Source organism: Crocodylus siamensis, chromosome 5 (assembly GCF_052110815.1).
Source record: "Crocodylus siamensis isolate JL-2025a chromosome 5, ASM5211081v1, whole genome shotgun sequence".
Taxonomy (NCBI): Eukaryota; Metazoa; Chordata; order Crocodylia; family Crocodylidae; genus Crocodylus; species Crocodylus siamensis.
The window spans coordinates 169,732,636-169,753,032 of record NC_143399.1 but is presented as its reverse complement, the minus strand read 5'-3'; the positions used below and the strand labels follow the sequence as shown (position 1 = coordinate 169,753,032).

The window sequence follows — 20,397 nt, the reverse complement described above, 5'->3', positions numbered from 1 at the left end:
AGTTCATGAATCAATTATTCCAAAAATAGTTCCAATGAACTCTGTGGAATAAGGTACCCTTCAACATGAATATGAGTATAAGCATGTGAACAAATTCATCACAGGGCAAAAGGTGGCAGGGCTCTACCACACATCATGTGTTCTGACGTAAATGCCTGTGTATACACTCTTACTTTGTGGCAAGTGGTAACCTGGCTTTCAGTGAAAAAGATCCAAGTTAAAATCAACACAAAGAAGAAATAGTGGGAGGAGCAGGGGGTGGTAAAAAAATAAGCATCTGGTGATATGATATGACAAAAGGAAAAGGTTGGCTTTAATGCTGTACCGACAGCCAATTTTTCAATCTAAATTTTAAAAGAACCCATATGCTTTTATCCCATCAGCAGCAGTTTGGAAAGGAGATGGGTGGTACTCAAGTTGCCTATTATTTTTTTTCACAGAAATAGCTGCCACATTTATTTAATCTTTTGGAAACAATCCATGGGAGTTTGCAAAATGTTACAATTTATTGCTATTAAGGCCACAGTAACATAGCTTTTCTTTTGCAATTCATCAAGGATATTAAAAAGAGAGCATATGCCATACAAAGGTTATTGCAAAATCAAGTCCAACCAACAGTCAGAGAAGACATTAAATGCTATTCATTTTAGTTTTGTGATAGTCAAGCTTTAAATTGGTCTTCCAAACCCCCTTGCATAATTAAATGTCTATAAGTCATACTGTTACCATCATTAAACAGCATTGCACATATACACTTGGCAGATGCCTAAAGTCCAGAGTTTCTGACTGCCTCCCAGATTTAGGACTGAAAATGTCAAACTGACCCTGCTTTGGCAACAATAGGAGAAAGCCTGGTTGTATCAAAATCTGCCTCCAATCAAACTTTATTTCCATTAAGAAATCTGCCATTTTGTAATCTTAAAGTAATATTTGTATTTGCAATCAGTAAAAAGTACAAATTGTCCCTAATTTTATTTATCATGTTGGAATTTTGAATTGTAAAGTGAGTGAGGCTTATATACTGTAATAGGGACAACTGAAAAATCAATGTAAATGTTTTGTCTTCACTAAATTAAGTAAGAAAATAAGGTATTTGAACAAATACTAAATTCTCTCAGTTTAGTTGTTTCCCATGTTTTAGTCTCTCTGAAAAAGCTAAAATAAAGCTGCCTTTTGATTTTGAAAGTTAGAAAATTATTACTGGCTCAATAACATTGTCAACTTTGCAATATGTGGGATAAAACTTTGAAAATTTGCAGTGGAGGACTTAGCAGAAACTACGAGTCATAAATAGAGGGTGGAGTGTAGTAAGTCTGCCCAGGCCATCTGACCAGGCAACAAGTCCCCCTTTCCTCCCCGCCAAATTTTTTTTTTCTCCCCATATATTAACTTTAATAAGCAGTGAAATCCCACCATTCTTTTGTAGATTAAAAATACTATCACAAACATGAGTTTATCTCCATCAAGAAATGTTGGTATTACCTGGTTCTTTCTAAGGACTACTATATTATAGATATGATTTTGCAGCTTTGAAAAAGTAATCATTGTTTTTTAGGTTTATAGGTGATCCGTTTTCCTTAGATGTTCCCATTTTATTAAAAATGATTTCACAAAAGCTGTTCCAAAATGGTCCATGTAGTTGCTATAAGCAGGCTGTCAGCAGACTATATAGTCACAATGTATAATTCTTGCTGTAAAGGCTAGTCTTCATTCAGGCTAGGGACAGATGTTACACATAAACCCATTTAAGTAATCAGAAACTGGTTTAAAATCTGTTACAGAATAGATGTTCAGTGCACATAAACCAGTTTGAAAATGGCTAAAACCAGTTTGAGATAAACCTGGTAGAATGTAGTATCAGACTTAACTGATTTGGGTCAAACCAGTTTATGCAATGTCTGTTCCAGACCTCTTGCTGGTTTAAGATAAATCAGACTCCCCCAGCATCCTGGTATGCTCTCGGGGCTAGGCGGGGCTCTCTGCTCCACAGCAGGGCTGGCCACTCCACTCTGCTCCTTGACTGCAGCTCCTGCAAGACTGCAGGCTGTTCCCCACCCTCTGCCTCACCACTCCCTGCTAAGCTGGAATTCCACCCCCACCCTTCTGCCTTGCAAAGAGTTGTCTGTGTATTAGCCAATAGACCATGTGCTGGCTATGGTCCCGCTGAATCAACAGGCAGAATCAACAGGTAGCTGGTAATGTCCTTCTGTTCCTTTGTTAACGGGGTGATAAACACTGGTATCAATTCCCTGCTGGACTAATCAGAGCATCCTGCTGGGACCTGGCCATGCACCCTATGGCAAGGTGGGACTCCCCGACTGAGAAATGAGGTGGGTCCTCATTTCTGCCCCCGACTAGCCACACCTGCCCCACCTGCCCTTGGGCACTCCTCCCACCTGTTTCGTCTGCCATGCCTTGTTGTCAATTAAGTTGTTAAGTAAGGCGGGAGGCTGCCCATTCTTGCCCTGATGCCAGGGGGTACTATCTGCAGCTCCATTCCTCCCCTACACTGCAGCCCACACCCTGCAGATGGCATCCAGATGACAATGCTCCCAGGTTATAGCTGGACCAAGCTTAGGCCTCATTGTCAGGCTGCAGACACGTGTTCATACTGCCCTCATCTCACTAGGGCCTCTCTCACTCCACCCCTTCTCACAGGGTCTTTTTCACGCCTCGAGAACTTGTACTGCCTTGCTCCCTCTTGGAGCAGGCCCTTTAGGCCATAGGCTTTAGCTAGCTCGTACCTTGGATGGCAGATGTACCATCTTTTGGGTCTCTCCTGCAACCCTCACTGGGGTAGTGGGCAGCCAATTACCTGACCGGGTCTAAGCTTACCCTGGCCCCTTCCCAGGGCATCTCTGTACACTCAGACAATACTGGGCTCCCAGCCCTCTGGTTTTCCCCTCACTGTGGTTCCACATCTCCACCCCCTCACTGGGGCCATCCCCTCGCTGGGGGTCCTCATTTCTGCCCCCTCAAAGGGCTACGGGGCTTCCCTCCCCTGTGGGGCTCAGGTGGCAGCTGCTGTGCTCCAGGGTCTCTCGGGGACTCTTACTCGTCCCCATGAGCACCAGGTCATTGTGCTCTACTATAGCTCTTACTTTCGACCAACACTCAGCCTCCCAGCAATGGAGGACTTACTGGGGTCAGGACTCGCCCCTCTCTCTTGGACTGAGCGCCCACTTACTCAGTCTCTGCCCCAAACTGCAGCCTCAGGTGTCTGAAGACATACCTTGGTCTCCCCTCACTGGGGCCACCCCCTCACTAGGGCTCATCTCTGCCCCCCTCACTGGGGCTCCACATCGTCTGCTTACTGGGACCACAGGGCTTCTCTCCCCGGTGGGCTCAGGTGGCCATAGCTGTGCCTGGCCCCAACCACCTTTCCTCAGGGTCCTATACCCCACAGGGCTCAGGTGGTCACAGCCATGCCTGGCCCCAACTACCTCTAATGTTACATGACCCACCTGAAAGTGGGGGCTGGGTTTAAGGCACCTTTACCTGCCTTTAACTGGGTTGGTAACTGGCCTGGCATTTCCTGGGGGCTCCCGCACCACTGAGAGCCCCACCAGGCTACCCACTCCCGGCAGTGTGCAGTTTTAGGTCATGCCCAGGACCAGGAGCCTCCAAACCATTCCCTACAACTCCTGCTCTTACCTCCAGGGGACTTGGTATTCAACCTTGCAGCCAGGCGATGTTGCTGCTAGCAGCAAACTGCTCTCTTTATATAGGTGGCCAGAGGTCTAAAATGGGTACCGCAATCAAGCACCTGCTGGCTGCTTGGCTCCGCTCTTAAAGTGTCAGGAACCAACAGTGCCCTGCCACATACCTTCCCCCTTAAAATAGTTCCTGGGGGGGGTTTCCCCTGCTGCTCCTCCCAAAGCAGTTTCCCCTCAGAGCCTGTGAAAGCCCTCAAGTGGCAAGCACCCCCAAAGGTGCTCTGCCACACACCCCCATCAGCTCAGTCCTGTGCAAAGGAAGGGAGGGTTGCTCTAGTGCTTCAGCTTCAAGCCTGAGCCACTGCAGGCATGTGTTGGCATTTCTGGGATATCTGTGTAGTTACAAAGTGACTCAGCCTAGCCAGGTTAGATTAACCTGCAAAGATTGAATCAATTCAGGCTCAGGCTTTTTGTATGTCTGTTCCTAGCCTCAAAGTGTATATATGATCAGGCTGGTATTTTACAATGAAATAATACACAGGGAGGTTATTGAATCCCCATCACTGGAAGTCTTAAGAGCAGGTTAGATAAATATCTGCCAAGAATGCTTTAGGTACAATTAATCCTGCCTTGAGGCAGAAAGAAGAACTATATGGTCCCTTGAGGACCTTTTAATTCCTATTTTCTGTGCTTCTAGAAATCCGACACTTAATCTAACCAGATCAGCCAAAAAAGCTTCATTTCTACTTTTCCTCACCACACTATTGTTTTACTACCTACATTACCACAGACATTGTCAAAATAGTTTTCTTAAATTCCTACCTCTGTCTGCTTCTAAATATCAACATTACAGTGACTTTCCAGATCCTCAGATATGCCAAAGGATGACAACAAGCAAGCATCCAATGCTCAAAAGTACAAACTCCAGGAATATGATGACCCAAAATACGTTTTTTCCAGAATCCTTCTCTATGGCTTTTATCAACAGATGCTCTAGTCCCTATTTATTAAAATTTCAGCTGCCTGGATTCATATGTAACAAGACAACAAGAACTGTTCATATATATTTTCAGTAAGGAAAGCAAAGCTTTAATTAGTTGTACAGACTAGCTTTTGAGAAGAAAAAGAATTCAAGATGACAACCTGAATTTGTGAAAGCTTTTTGCATTCATGCTGTAAACCATGCTACCTATTTTCTACCACATAAACTGTTACAATGTACAGTACCATATATTCCTACCCTTCTTTAAATTAAAAAGAAATAAGTAAAGATAATAAAATGTATTCCTTACTTTCTGCGGAACATCTCTGCAAATATGCAACCAACACTCCAGAGATCAACAGGTGTTGCATAGCTGGACTGCAGCAAAACTTCGGGAGCTCTATACCACAAAGTGACAACCTGTAAAATAAATAGGAACAGATTAAGAGAAATGTTACTTGTAGAACTATCAGCTCTTAAGTGCGATTGCCCAGTGACTCAGAATTCCTGCTTTGTCAGATCGATAGAATTCTGCAAACTTGGGATGGTTGGTCAATGCTTTGATGAAAATGCCTCTATGTACAATCTAGGTGCTGCCAGATGTGCAACTGATTAGTACAGACTGTGTGAGCATCTCAACAAATACAGAATCGAAAGCCAACCCTCACCCCTCAGTTTATGCCCATTAAATTTGCCATGTTACGTTCTGAAAAGAAGGAATATTAACCATGGTGTGCTGGCCAATTTCTAACCTTGGTAAATATAATTTACTTAGCTAGAATTGCTTTATGTATCTTTAGCAACAAAAAATATTATTCAGAAACAACTTCTGAACTGGTAAAAATATCACAGCTCCATTAAAGTCAAAGCCTCATGGGGCTGCCCCTTGCCTTATGGCTAAAAGGCACATCTCTGGAGGGGTGTAACTTTATATTTTGGGTAACAGAGTATCAAGCGGTTACCTTCTTGCACAAATTGCCTATGGGCAAGTTCTCTCAACATGGGCTGCAGCAGCAGCACAGGCTTCCAGAGGCTGCCATTCTGATACCCACTTTGAACTGGCACTCGGGGCTCGCGCCCCAGTCTCCCCCCTCCCCAACCCAAATTATCCTACTGTAGCTGTCCTAGGGACACAAAGCACCACCACTGTGCCCTCAAATACCCCAGTATAGTCCCACTGTGCCAGTACAGATGAAGATACAGCTGTTGATGACTATATAAATGAAAGATGATATACGTCCTAAGATTCGACTATGACCCTTTCAGCATGTTTGTCAAGGGTTGTATGGAGGCACAAGATGCCCTTAGACATGTGTGAGCCACTACATTGCTAGAATATAATATCAGAATCACAGTTTTGTTCTTACCCTACTCTGTATACAGTTACAATCCAGCCCTAAAAAAGGAGGATCTTAAGTAGAAAATACTTTATTGATAATGTGATCTGGTTTTTAATCTCAATCAATGTTATAAAGGGTCTAATAAATTACTGCTTTTGTTCTGGGGTACACAAACACAAATGTGAATGCTGGGAGATTCAACATTCTCTGAGTTCATGAAATTGAAAGTGAAGATATACAGAACGCTGCAAAATAAAGGATGAAAGTAGCTTTAAAATACATGTTAATTAAAGTAGGAGACCCTGAATGTAAGAACCAGTATTTAGAAGTTTATGACAAAAGTGTGTTTTTTAATTAGAATATCATACCCTTCAATGCAGAAATAATCAGCCAAATTTGTTGGTCACAGACAGCTGAAACAAAAGCAAATACAATATTTTTACAATCATTACTTATCCTGACAGCTTCTGGAGACACTGAATGGCTCAGCAACCCCGCTCTCCCCAAGACAAAATGCAAAGTGTTTGTCATGGGAGACTTCATCCTGAGGGGAACTGAGGAGGTAATTTGCCACTCTGACCCCTTAGCCTGGGAAGTTTGCTGCTTCCTGGGAGCCTGTATCCGAGACATTGTGGAGAAGATCCCTAAACTCCTCCGGCCCACTGACCACTACCCTATGCTCCTCATCCATGTGGGCCCCAATGACACAGCTTGGAGCACTCCCAGCTGGGTCATGAGGTGCTACAGGGATTTAGGAGCTGGGCTAAAGAGTCTGGGGGCACAGGTGGTGTTTTCTTCGATCCTCCCAGTTTCGGGCTATGGGCTGAGGAGGGAGAGGAGGACTGAGGTAGTGAACCAAAGACTGCAGTGCTGGTGTCATTGGGAAGGCTTTGGCTTCCATGACCACAGCCCGCTCTTTGGTGAGAGAGGCAGTGAGCTGCTGGGAAGGGATGGCCTCCACTTCTCTCTGCTGGGGAGGAGGCTCTTCTCAGCCAGACTAACTGACCTGCTCCACTGGGCTTTAAACTAAGCCCACTGGGGGATGTGTGGACTACTGCCACTGCTGGCCAGCTGAGCAACCCTTGAAAAGCCAGCAGGCCAAGGCATTTCATAGGTTTCACAGACATTAGGGCTGGAAGGGACCTTGGAAGATCATCGAGTCCAGTCCCCCACCTGAAGGGCAGGAAGTCAGCTGGGGTCATAGGATCCCAGCAAGACAAGCATCCAATTTACTCTTGAAGGTGTTCAATGTAGGTGCTTGAACCACCTCCGATGGCAGGCTGTTCCAGACCTTGGGGGCAGACAGTAGAGAAATTCTTTCTTATGTCCAGCCTGAAATGGTCTTGTAGTAGTTTATGACTGTTTGACCTCATCATCCCTTGGGGCGCTCTGGTGAACAAACATTCCCCCGGATACTGGTGGTCACCCCTGATAAACTTATAGGTGGCCATTAAAGCGATCCCACCCCTGCCCCAGCCCTGGAACAAACAGTAGGCAAGGGGATACTTGCCTGCCAATACACAAATGCCAGGACCTTGGGGAACAAACAGGAGGAACTTGTCCTCCTGCTAAATACAAATAACTATGATGTCACAGGGATAACGGAGACCTGGCAGGACTCCACCCACGACTGGGCCACAGGTATATACCCTGTATGGGAGAGATCAAGTGGACAAAGGGGGTGGGGGTGTAGCTCTCTATGTCAAGGAAAGCTATGCATTCCTGCAAGCCAACATTGGCACCCACAGTGGAAGACTTGAGACCCACTGGGTTAAAATCTGTGGGGAACACAGCACAGGGGATACTATGGTGGGAGTCTGGTACAGATCCCTTACCCAAGGTCAAGACCTTGACCAGGAGTCTGCCAGGAAATTGGCTGAGGGTAGGACTTGGCTGACCAATCTCATTTCCTTTTGCGACCAGGTGACCCATCAACAGGACAAGGGGGAAGAGATTGATGTCGTATATCTTGACTTCAAAAAAGCCTTTGATCTGGTATCCCATGATCACCTCTTGGCAAAACTGGCTAACTGTGGCCTTGACCTCACCACGATCCACTGGCTGGGGAACTGGCTCCATAGCAGGACCCAGAGTGAGGTGGCTGACAGAAGTCAGTCATCATGGTGACCAGTGGGGTCCCTCAAAGCTCTGTTCTTGGGTCAACACTATTCAACATCTTCATTAATGATGTGGACGTTGGTATCAGAAGTGGACTGGCGAAGTTCACCCACGACACCAAACTCTTGGGTAAAGCGTCCACACCTGAGGACAGAAGAGTGATCCAGGCAGATCCTGATAGGCTCATGAAATAGGCGGATGAGAATCTGATGGTGTTTAACACTGAAAAATACAAGGTTCTCCACCTTGGGAAGAAAAACCGGCAGCATCCTTATAGGCTCAGCAGTGCTACGCTGGTTAGCACTACAGATGAAAGGGACTCGGGGGTCACGATTGACCACAAGATGAATGTGAGCCTTCAATGTGATGCTGCAGCTAGTAAAGCAAGCAAAACGCTGGCTTGCATCCATAGATGCTTCTCAAGCAAATCCTGGGACATCGTTCTCTCGTTGTACTTGGCCTTGGTGAGGCCGCAGCTGGAGTACTGCTTTCAGTTTTGGGCTCCACAATTCAAAAGGGATGTGGAGAAGCTTGAGAGAGTGCAGCGGAGAGCCATGCACATGATCAGAGGTCAGGAAAACAGACCTTATGACAAGAGGCTGAGAGCCATGGGACTCTTCAGCCTGGAAGAGCTCAGGCTCAGGGGTGATCTGGTGGCCATCTACAAGTATATCAGGGGTGTTCACCGGGATCTGGGGGAACGTCTGTTCACCACAGCGCCTCAAGGGATGACAAAATCGAATGGTCACAAACTCCACCGTGACCAATTCAGTCTGGACATAAGGAAGAACTTCTTTACTGTCCAAGCCCCAAGGCTTGGAATAGACTGCCACTGGAGGTGGTTCACGCATCTACTTTGAATGCCTTCAAGACACATTTGTTTATCTTGCTGGGATCCTATGATCCCTGCTGACTTCCTGCCCCTGGGGCAGGGGGCTGGACTCGATGATCCTTCGGGGTCCCTTCCAGCCCTAATGTCTATGAAATCTATGATAGAAGAGGGAAGTTCACACATATTTACACAAGTGGTCATATTTACTAACCGTCCTTTTAAAAGCTTTGATCTTTATTCATAAAAACTGGTTTTCAAACAGTTCAATAAACTTAGGGCAAAATAAAGCTGACCCAGGCCACTTTAGCCTTCAAGATCCATGCCCATATAACCAGCTCAGCAAAAAGACAGGTAAAGTTTAATGCCATTCACTTACTCTAGTTGATATCAAATTAGTGATGCTTTCCTAACATGTCTCTACATTCAAGAGAAGTTGCATCTTCGTCTCCAGTGAAGAAGGAGACTTAATTTGAGGTTAGGGAATCACTGGTGGATGCTACTCTGGGAACATGCTAAATCAGGTTGGACTTCTTTGTTAATATTTTATTTGCTGATGTAGTTCTTGATAATTTGATCTGGCCATATAGTTTCTCATGGCTTTGTGGAGAAACTCATTGAACTGGAAAAAATTCTTTGGAAAAAGAGAAGGTTTTAGGGTCAAGAACTTCCAGACATTCTTGTCCTTCAGTGGTAGGGGCAGCTGCCTCACAAAGAGGAAGAAATAGTGTGACCTGCAGGAAAAATGGGACCAAATCTCACAGATTTTAACTTGGATCCACTATGCTCTCCTCTCATAGAAAAAAAAAGGTGGTTCACATTCCTCAGTTTTACTGGCTCCATTACTGTGACTGCTCAGGGGCAAGGTGTGGGATTTATTGCTGGGCAAACCAGCACTAACCTCCATGATAATTTGTCCCACTACCGTAGCCCTTTTTCTAGGGAAGCATGCCACATAGAGCAGCTGCTCCCTGCCTGCTCCCTTCCTGCTGGCCACATACCTCAATTTGTAGCAGAGACCTAATATTAACTGTACAATCAGAAGGAATGCTGTTGTTTCCAGATGACTGAGGAAGCATGCAGCATAGTAGCTGCTTCTTTCATGTGACAACTATCTGACACACTTCCTTGAAAGTATGCACCCATCCGTGGTATGTATGTGTATGTACATGCACGGGTAACATCTGGTTCTTATTCATTTGGAAATTTAAATAATGTATGCCTCTTTTTAAAATAAAACCCAAAGCCTTGCAGTTCACTTTGAACAAATATGATTGCTTCATTTTCAGAAGGGGAATTGTGTTGGACTATGTTGATAAACTGATCTTTACTGTCATTTCAAAAATGCTGGAGTCACTTGTAGAGTTTGCAATGAGCAAGTATGTATTTTGAGATGTGAATCTGAAAATGATAATCATTTTCTAAATGTCAGCTCACTCTCAAATAAAACCACAGATAACTCGCCTAGTGTGAGGGATCCTCTTTTAAAAAGCACAGGATGATGTAGTTTGGTTTTGACACAGAATTTTATACATTCTCTCTCGTTCTCTTACCATAGAAACCAGCAAATATTTGTGGACATTCCTTTAGCATTTGCAGATTAGTAGAAATGAAAATTATTTTGAACACAGGATATGTTGAGCTGCACAACCAGCTCATCGCTTCCTCTTTAGCACAGCTCTGACTTTGTATGAAAAAATGTTTTCTTAGGTAAGCCACATTATCAGTGAGGCAGACTCTATCTCACAGAAAACGAACTTCAGTGCTGCATCTTGATAAAGTAACTATTTTAGCATAAAAAGTACATTTTTGTGTGCTGCTTAAACTGTGCTCAGGCCTTTAAACTTGATGCACTACTCAAGTAGCATAAAAAGACTGTCTAAACAAAGGGTTTGGGGCCAAACTCTCACATGTGTTTAGGCTGCCACTGAAATCAGTATGAGTTTTGTGCTTTAACACCTTTTAGAATCTGTGCCTTAATAACTCTGGTGCACTTCAGCTCTCTAGTATAACAGGCTTCTCTCCTCAAATGCACCCGCCCCACCTCCCTTCAACTCTTCCCTTAGGAACATCCAAGTTCTTCACATTTGACAATGTCCTTACAGCTTTTTTCTCATAGCTCTGCCACCATATGCCAGTCCTTCCAGTTTCTGAATCAACACACCTCTAGCCACCTCTGCACCTCCCACATTGACCTCTAGACCAGTGGTTCTCAACCTTTTTTGTACCAGGACCCATTTGTAAATATCAATGGCCAGTCCTGATCCAGTACCCCTCACTCCCGACCTCTGAGTGTAGGGCAGGGAGGCCCCAAGCAGCCCCTTGCAGGCTGGAACTCTGCCAGCCTGCAAGGGAAAAGCCACAGTTTCCTGCATTTTTCTCTTTTAAAGGAGAATCCATTTTTAAAGTTTGTTTGAAATCCTTTCATATAGTCTTGCGACGCACTTTTGGGTTGCAACCCGCAGGATGAGAAATGCTGCTCTAGACTACCATTCCCTGCACCCCTGCCATCTCCCACTCACTCTTACCACCCTCACTTTATCATGTTATGGCTCTACTTAACAACTCCTTACCTACCTTTTCCTTAATTTCCCAATAGTTCAACTGCTTCCTCCTGCTTCACCAACTCCCCTTTCTCCTTGTGTACCCACATCATCTGAAGCCGGAAGGATACCATTCTATCTCATCAACCAATCTTTGTTTCCAACTTACTGAATGCTCTAGTGTCATATCACATGAAGCTAGTAGATAAACTAATCTAAGCACAAGCACGCTGAGAGTAATTTGTAGGTTGGGAACTAGTGGGAATTAGTGAAAACTAGCTTTCTCTACCATCCCAGTTCATAGACCAGGTGTCCACTATACAGACAAGAAGATGATTCTAGTGGCTACAAATCACTGCCACCTTAAATTCAATATCAGGAAGTTCAGGTATCTGAAACCAACTTCTGGGTGATACTATAGACTAAATGAAATGTGTCAATTTTATCAAAAGTGTCTGGCTTCTGACTCCTTAAAGAAGAAGGAAATGTGTTCAGTGAAGTTAAGGATGACAGGAAAGATGAGCTTAGGTATAAGCATGAAAGAGCAATCAGATACACAGCTTTTTGTGAAGCAGATCAAATTATGTCCTTCTTAACATTTAGATTCTATCTAATGAATATTATTTCTTAGGGCCATTAGACATTAGAAGTCCCAATCCCAGCTAGTTTCTATCACGTATTTCTTGAACAAAGCCAAGTTAATGGGAAACTATCTAAGGAAACTTACTAAGGATGTAATCTGGAGGGCCAACATAACATCTATGCACCATTTCAGCCCTACTTAAATCCTATTAGCTATATCCCATCAAATATAATGTACTCTTGAATTTGGGACACACACACATTTTGAAATCATCAATTTAAGAGAAAAATAAAACATCGAATAAAGTCAATTTACAAGGCTATGATGCTTATAAGGTTTTTTAATAAAATTCTTACTCAAAGGTGTTTTTTAGCAAAAATATTCTGTTAGAAGAAAGGATATTTTATAGTCAAAGAAGTACAGTAATTTATAAACAAGAACTTCAGTTTATCCATTTCTGGGAAACTGTTTAGATATCAGTAATTATCATCCTGTCAGGCACCATCTAAACACCAGTAAAGATTCTGTTCCTTTTCTGAATACTATACAATCTAAAAAGGACACAGACAGACAGATAGAGGAAAGGTGACAAATGTACAAGTAAAGGGCCATATTTTGGCTTTAACATAATTCAGGAATGTCCAACTGGCAGCCCCTGAACTCCAACAGCAACAGCAGCCAGTGTCTCTGGCCTCCTTTCCTTCTTCCAGCTTTTGCTGCCTGTCCCCTCCTACCAAGGGACAAGGCAGGGCAGAAAAGTGCAGCATGGCCTGAGGAGCTAAGGGTGAACCTGAGGCCAGATGCACGGGTGCATGGTGCAGCAGGAGGGGATGGGGGGTGTGGTGCAGTGGTGGGCTATGGGGCAGAGGGGTGGGGAACAGGTGTTCATTGCAGGAGGGAGGGGGGTACATCTGCATGTCATGCAGCCCGCAGAACACTCAGCCCCCAACCACTTAGAAGTTGGACAGCCCTGCCATAAGCCTCAAGTAAGAGGTGCAGTGGCAGAGCAGTTAGAGTATCTTGCAGGTGTAATTCAGAGCCCTGCTCTGGACTCATGATGAAGGCATCTAGTTGTAAATGGGTACCTGGTCATTTGAGTTGGGGAGCCAAAGGCAGCTAGATGTGATGCTAGTAAATCACTTCCTTGTGGTACCACTGTCTAGAGAACTGGCATGTCTTATTCACATTTCCCCATCAGCCGTTCTGCTTGGGAGGACCTTTAACCATAAACCCTAAGGAAAGGGTGTGTAGCTTTGCACTTAGGAGAGGACCAACTTCTGAATTCATCACAGTATTGGCCCCAGTATTCTGCTATGCTTCCCCCATCTGCAATGGGTCATCTAAGTTAACTTCTTGGTTTAACATCAATGCTATGAGGGGAAAGAATGTCATGGTTCCACCACTTCCTGTCCTATCCACCTCCTCAGAAGAAATCAAAGTGGACCTCCCTGTTAAAGCTGCTTTCCTCACCTGGCTATGATCCCCAGAACAGGTTACTTGCACAAAGGAATAAAGTAATAAGGCTTTGTAGGGCCCTAATACGGCCAGGGTTGCCATTTTTGTGTAGAGGGTGTTGTGACTACATTTTTTTATATCTGAATTGATTAAAAATAGGATAATACTAAGAACAGAAAGGCTTGCTTCAAGCTGTAATTTTTGTTTCGCATAGTTTAGCACAGCGGTTGGCAAAATACGACTCATGGGCTAGATCTGGCCAACCAAGCAATTTCATCTGGCCTGCAGTTCCTACCAACAAACAAATTGTGCCCTGCCCAGCCCTTTTGACCATGAGGGTGAGAGCGAGGCACCCATGCATACACAAAGCTCCAAACATACCCAACTACCTCGCTTCTGCACGGGGCTGCTGCTCCTGCAGCTCCCAGGGACCTGCTCCAGTCTCCTTGTCTCCTGCTGGCTCCAGGCAGCAGGGAGGAAAGCGGTGGAGGTGGGACTGCAGCTGGGTGGGAGCACAGAGCCCACACTGGGGGGGGCAGCAGCAGCATGGAGCTCAGGTGGGTATTATGTGGGTGTGAGGGAGGGTCAGAAGTGTAGGGACTCCCCAACACTCCCTTCATGGCACGCAGGCGGTGGCAGCAGCAGCAGGTAGGGTGCTTGGGGTGCAGGTACCCAGTGGGGAACAGCTCCTACCATCACTGCATATCGCAGCAAGGGGCGCACCCTCCACTGGACAGTCTGTATTGCCAGTGTTCCCTGCCGCTCACGCTCAGCCCCTGCACTTGCAGGGCACGAGCAGGAAGCCCTGTGTGCTGGAGCTGGCTGCCTTCCCCACTGGGGCTGTGCAGCATTGGAGAGAAGCCTCAGCTGCTGGAGCCGGCTGTGTTCCCTGTCCCTCAGGAGAAGATGCCTGAGGCTTCTGCCCCTTGCTGCGCAGCCCCGGCGGGGAAGGCAGCCCACTCCAGCACGTGGGGCTTCTCTCCTGTGCTATGCGAGTGCAGGAGCTGCGTGTGAGTGGGAGGGATTACTAGTGATACAGACTGACTGGGGGAGGCTGCACCCTTTGCTGTGATGTGCAGCACTGGCTGGAGCTGCACCCTGCTGGGTGCCTGCACCTTGAGCACCCTGCCTCCTGCTGCACCACGGGGGAAATGTGGGGGAATCCCCCTGCACCCTCCCTCACATCCCACAAACACCACACACCCACACCTCGCCCCAGCAGCACTCCAGAACCCCCAACATACACTATGCCCCCACACACAGCCACACCCCCTCAAAAAGCCTCCCGCACACCCCCACAACCTACCACACCCCCCCACCATACACACACACTCACACCCCCCACAGCCCACCATACACACCCACACCACACATACACACACATATATCTCATCGCACACCCACCCCCAACCACACCCCATCACACCCTTACCCACACCTCACCACACGCCCATCCACACCCACACCCCACCATATACACCCCCCAATATACAAAACTAAGAATTTATTTTTGAGTTATTATGCGGTCACTGCTATATACACTATGCAGACACAAATCATTACAAAAATATTTTTACGTAATAAAATTAAAATGTTATAGTAGGTGTTTGACTTTTAAGAGTATGATTTGTTTTTTTTCTGGTTCTAAGATGGTAACCCCCCCTCCCAAAAGCAGCATTTCCGGGGGCAAGGGGAGGGACAACCAGTAGCAAAGACCAGGGGTTAGGGGGTGGGACTTCCGGTCCCAAGATGGTGACAAGGGGGCGGGGAATTGTCAAGAGGCGGGACTATCTATGTGGCCCTCGCAGCTGACCAAAACTTATCAAGCAGCCCTCTACCTGAAATAATTGCCTGCTCCTGGTTTAGCACCTCTGAACATACATGAGGGCCTGTTAAAGTTCTGGGTTAAAGTCTTTGTAAAGACAAAGCTGAAAGAGAACTTTAAGTATCTTATATTCTTCCGAGGGAAGTTCTTCAGGAACAAGTTATCACATGTTTTACAAGTCCCTTCAGGAATAATTTCATTTTTGCACTTTTTTTAACACACAAAAAATTATTTCTCTGTGTCCTCTGTTTTTTGTGACTGTGAGCCTTCACACCTGTGCAACATTTGCCTTTTTGTTGGTTAAATGTGGCATTTGGTATCCTGGCTCATTTTCCTGTTCAAACATTCCTGCCTTATGACAACAACCTGGAATATAACTGTTTAGGTATATACATTCTCTAATGTGTTTCTTAGACTAGATTATTTGGTTTAGTTCTCACTAATATGAGACTCCCACTAAGTCATGGCATAGGTTTTCCTTTTTCTTTTCTGGGTTTCTGGGTATAAGTGAGATAATACATCCTTTCAGTGTTGGATACATGGATTTACATCATAACTAAAGAAAGTTTCCAGTGCTAGTTCCATTCTTAGTAGGATTGCCAGTGAAATAAGGGTCAAAACTATACTATGGAGCTGCTGCTGAGCAGCTCCATGTTTAGAATTATTTTTAATGACATACATAGCTCAAAAACCTCTTGACAAATTTTCTCTATGCCTTACAGAAAACTTCTCCATAGCCTCATGATTGACTGGTGCCTCCTGAATCTGTGGGGGCACCCACAGAAGCCACTGCCACCGGCAGCCCTGTCAGAGGGGACACCAGCTCTATTAACAGCATCAGGTCAGCCATCGGGGGAGCATCAGCCCCGTTGGGGGGGTGGTACATGCAACCCTGTGCACCCCCTACCAGTTGCCTATGCATAGCCTTATACATGGCTCTGACAATTCTCCGGGCAGACCAAATGTGCTAGATAGTTATAAAGGATTGTGCTAGATAGTTATAAAGGATTGAAAGTCAGGCTTGAAAGAAAACCTGGCTTTAACCTTGTATGTGGAGTGACTATCATCTGCATTATGTAATAATTCTTGCTTTTTAGGAATGCTCTACTGAATCTCCCAGGGAACAAATAAAGAGAACGGATATGATTTCTTAAATGAGTATAATTAACAATGGGTGCGTGGTCTGCCAACACAGTATCATCAAATTTGATATCAGTGTAGTACTAAGGAATCATTTAAGGGCAAAGAATTAATCTAGCTATGTTTCAGCACCTGCCGTGTAGAAGAGAAATAAACAGTCTTTATTTGTAGAGTGCTTTCTATATACATTTCCCTATCCTTCTCCCAAAAATGTTTTGAGTACTTTAAGCTTATTAAGAAAAAGGGTCTCTTTTGCTGAGATTCTATCTAATTTAATCTATTTCTGAATAACCCATCACTATAATGCTCTATTATGTAGTTAAGGGAACAAATAATATTCACTGCACAAAATATTCTAGTTTATAGTCTTTGTGATAGTATTGGTATAAATATTTCTGTTAGTTTAATTCACTGGCCACATGATATCTCTTTCCCTATCACCTCCTCTTTGTCTTTGGTTTCATTAGAAGTACATGTATTTTGGATGAGAAGGTTTCTTCACTGGAGAAAGACTCTTTCCTTTATGTCTTTTAACAAGCAAATTATGTTTTTTTCTACTTCTACAGCATGGAAGATTCTACTTCGGTTCTAAAGGCAAAACATACATAAATATTTTGTTCTTCAAGCAATAAATGTAGCTCAGTGAATGTGCCTGATGCATCATTAAAGTAATTCTAATAATATTTTTGGTTGTGCTTCATTTTTGTATGTCTCTTTAACTGTTTTGTGCAAAGTGACAGTGTTGATATTATTATTTTACTGGTCAAATCAGCATTCAAAAAAGTACCTAAATATAGAAGAGAACTCTGAAACATATACACTACTCATGATAAGGTTACTATTTCAATGTGTTCTGTTCTTTTTTTTGATGTTAAGATATTTGTGTCTTGAAATTAAAGAAGCAAACTTCAACAACTGCAGAAAGATAATCTAAGGAATAAAGGAGTCACTAATTTCTTTCATGGTTTACACACAAAAATAATCAGAATTTTGTTTTTTTATTTCTAGGAAGAACCACATTACCAAGTAGGAGGGCGCTGCTGTAGAATATTTCTAGGTACATCCGCTGTTAATATATATGCATATGTGTAAATACAAGCGGAAAACACTTTACCTAGACAAAGTGGCTTTTACCTCGAAAGTCTTCTGTGCGTTAGCAGCTGTTTGCAACTGCTACAAGAAAAGAAAGCTAGTTTTTAAGGCGGGGTAATGCTTTCAGCCAGTGGTTACATTTCACTGCTTACCTCAAAAACTAATACAAGGAAATGTCTTTCCATTTAGCCAATATTTCAAAGAATTCTTTTGAATTCTATAGATGCCGTAGGTAGATTGCAACCTATTTCTGAGACTGAAACATTACTTGAAAAGTGGTCTATATACAAAGAAACCAGAAATATAATTTATAATAGACACAGCTACAACAGAGCCCAATTTTATGCCCATGGAAGGCCCGGAGAATCCTCCATTTTTTCATGATCTTTAGAATAGGCCCATGGAGCTCAAAGCTGTCAGGTGCTGAGTATCATGTAAACAAACAGAAACTGAACAAGTTCAGCACCTTACCGAAGTGACCATCATCTCACACGAGTGGGCCTATATTGATGTGACAGCATATTAGCACAAAGTACATTTATTATCTTGCCAGTGAACATAAAGAGCATCCTTATTCATCTTGGTTTTTAAATGAAGCCAAAAATTTATCTAAAAGCAACAGCACACAAACCCCAGTAACCAAATAAATACCTCTTCTGACATTGAAAATGCCATGAGGCACTGGCAAAAACATAACCTTAAAAGGAAACAAAAGCCTTTAGCCACTTCTTTTATTTTAAATGAATAATTGTTAAAATAAAAAAGAACAGTATTTCTTGCCACAATGTCATACTGAAACTGAGCATTAAACAAGTAGTGTTTGGGTAATCCATTGGAATACATGTATCCATTAACATCGTTAGCTGGAGCAAAGCAGCAAATTTCCAGGTAAGTCAGTCACCAACTGCATTGCCTACAGGTCCAACAAACATAGCACCAAATCCTAGTCCTTCTTCCAGCCACAAAAACAACTAATGCAGGGGCATGACAGGGGCAACCCTATGGCTACACTATGAAATGCACTTGCAGTGATGAGCGGTCACTCTCAGGCTGTTCTCACTTAGCCAAGAGACCAGACCCCCCAGATTAGTGATTGCAGAAGAAGCTGACAGTCCCCTTTATGACTCATTCCCTCTAGTCTTGCACTGAGTCCAATACAGCCAAACTGGAGCATCTGGCTCTACCATTTATATCTGCTTCATTGTGGAGCCAAGCTCCCCAGCATTAGGAGAACAACAGATCCTGATTAATACAAAGAAATCACCCCACTTCCTGAGGTGCTGTGTTTATTTTGATTCTTAACAAACCACACTAAACCAAAGCAAAATCATGAAATCACCCCTGCCCCCACCCCCGTCTCTTGCCTGTGCAGTGACAGAGGAAAAAACTCTGTGCTGCCTCTGCTGGGCCACAGGAGCCAGGCAGTGTAGCACCACACCAGTATATCTGGGAGGTAAGGGCTGGATATGCAGAATGGTCCTCCTCCCCAGTCTACTGTAGTTGGCATACCCTCATCAGCACCCCGCCAGGCACTTAATGAGTGCCCCACATCACTGCAACCACAGAGTTTCAGTGAAGTAACCAAGGATTTGCTGGATGCCAAATTTGAATTAGCACTTCACCTCCCTACAAGTGGGCTGGCATGTTCTCCATGGAGAAGCAGGCACCATTTCTCCCTAAAAGACAAAAGAGACTTCCAAAGTGATGTTTAGAATCTAAGGATTTACCAGATTATAGCAGTTAGAGACAGATTTGGGGCTTCTGCTATTTCTCAATGTAACTCATAATTTTTTTTTTCATGAAATCAGATACTTCAGGAAACTAACTGCAGCTAATTTACTGTCTTAATCTGACAATAAGATTAGTGGGTTGGGTCTAGCGCTCCAAAGAAACTAATCCTGACTGGTTATATTTTTATGCTCTATGCAAAGATATATTTTACAGTGAAATCTCTCTAAAAAAGAATGTTCAAGGTAATAAGTGCTTTCATGTTACTAGTTCTCATGTGTGAGGGCATTGGATCAAGCTAAAGGACAAAGAGATAAGAACAATATTGTTAGTTACTAACAAATGGCAGATAAAAGAGCTCTTCTGGATTCTGATTAAGTGACAGCATTCTACACATTCCTCAGAGTTGAGAAAGTTTGCCTGAGAACAGGAGCTATGTTACATGTGAAGTATTACTAAACAAGCATATCTCTATGTTTTCAAATTCCAGCATGAGCAAGAGCTCTTTCCCTCATCTCCTCAATTTGAACAGAAGCTTTCTTTCTGGACGGGCAGAAATAATTCACTGTGTTTCAGTTTCCATTAAAACACATAAATGTATATGCTGAAAGTATAGAGAAGTTTTGTAGGACTCCATGGCTACGAGCCAATGTTTACAATCCCCTGGGTGGGAAATGCAGGGTGAAAGGCTCTTGATGGCAGGCTTTAGAAGTCTTTGCTGTTACCGCCAATGACCTCCTACCTCCATTTTCAAAGTAGCTGTCTTGTTAACCCCTGGCATACTGTGTGTATAGAAGCTGTAGAAAGGAAATACCTTTCCCTGGAGTCTGAATACCCTGCCTAGGCATCAGTTTGACAGACTCTGATTTCAGCAGCAGCTAAGAAACAGTAAGCTAATATGTACTCCACATTTGCTATCAGAGTCATGGCAATACGGTATTTTTAAATCCAAAAATGGATTTAACTGTGCCCTGCTTACTACAAAATGAAAGTTTCCAGCTTCAGGCAATGGTCTTGAGCTTACAAGCTCAGAGGTTGTGAAACATGAGCACAGTAAGCCTCCAGGAGAGAAGGAAGCATCCAATTTACACAAAAATGCTTTAACT

The 20,397-nt window shown here is 43.9% G+C and overlaps 1 protein-coding gene across 1 annotated transcript in view; it reads right to left on the bottom strand.

The window, feature by feature from the left end:
• Window positions 1–20,397, bottom strand: part of CDK6 (cyclin dependent kinase 6) — a 211,180-nt gene that overhangs the window by 57,056 nt on the left and 133,727 nt on the right. Inside the window, exon 5 of the mRNA XM_090047031.1 lies at window positions 4,949–5,058. Coding sequence (XP_089903157.1) covers window positions 4,949–5,058 — 110 coding nt within the window. The remainder of the gene's footprint in view (window positions 1–4,948; window positions 5,059–20,397) is intronic.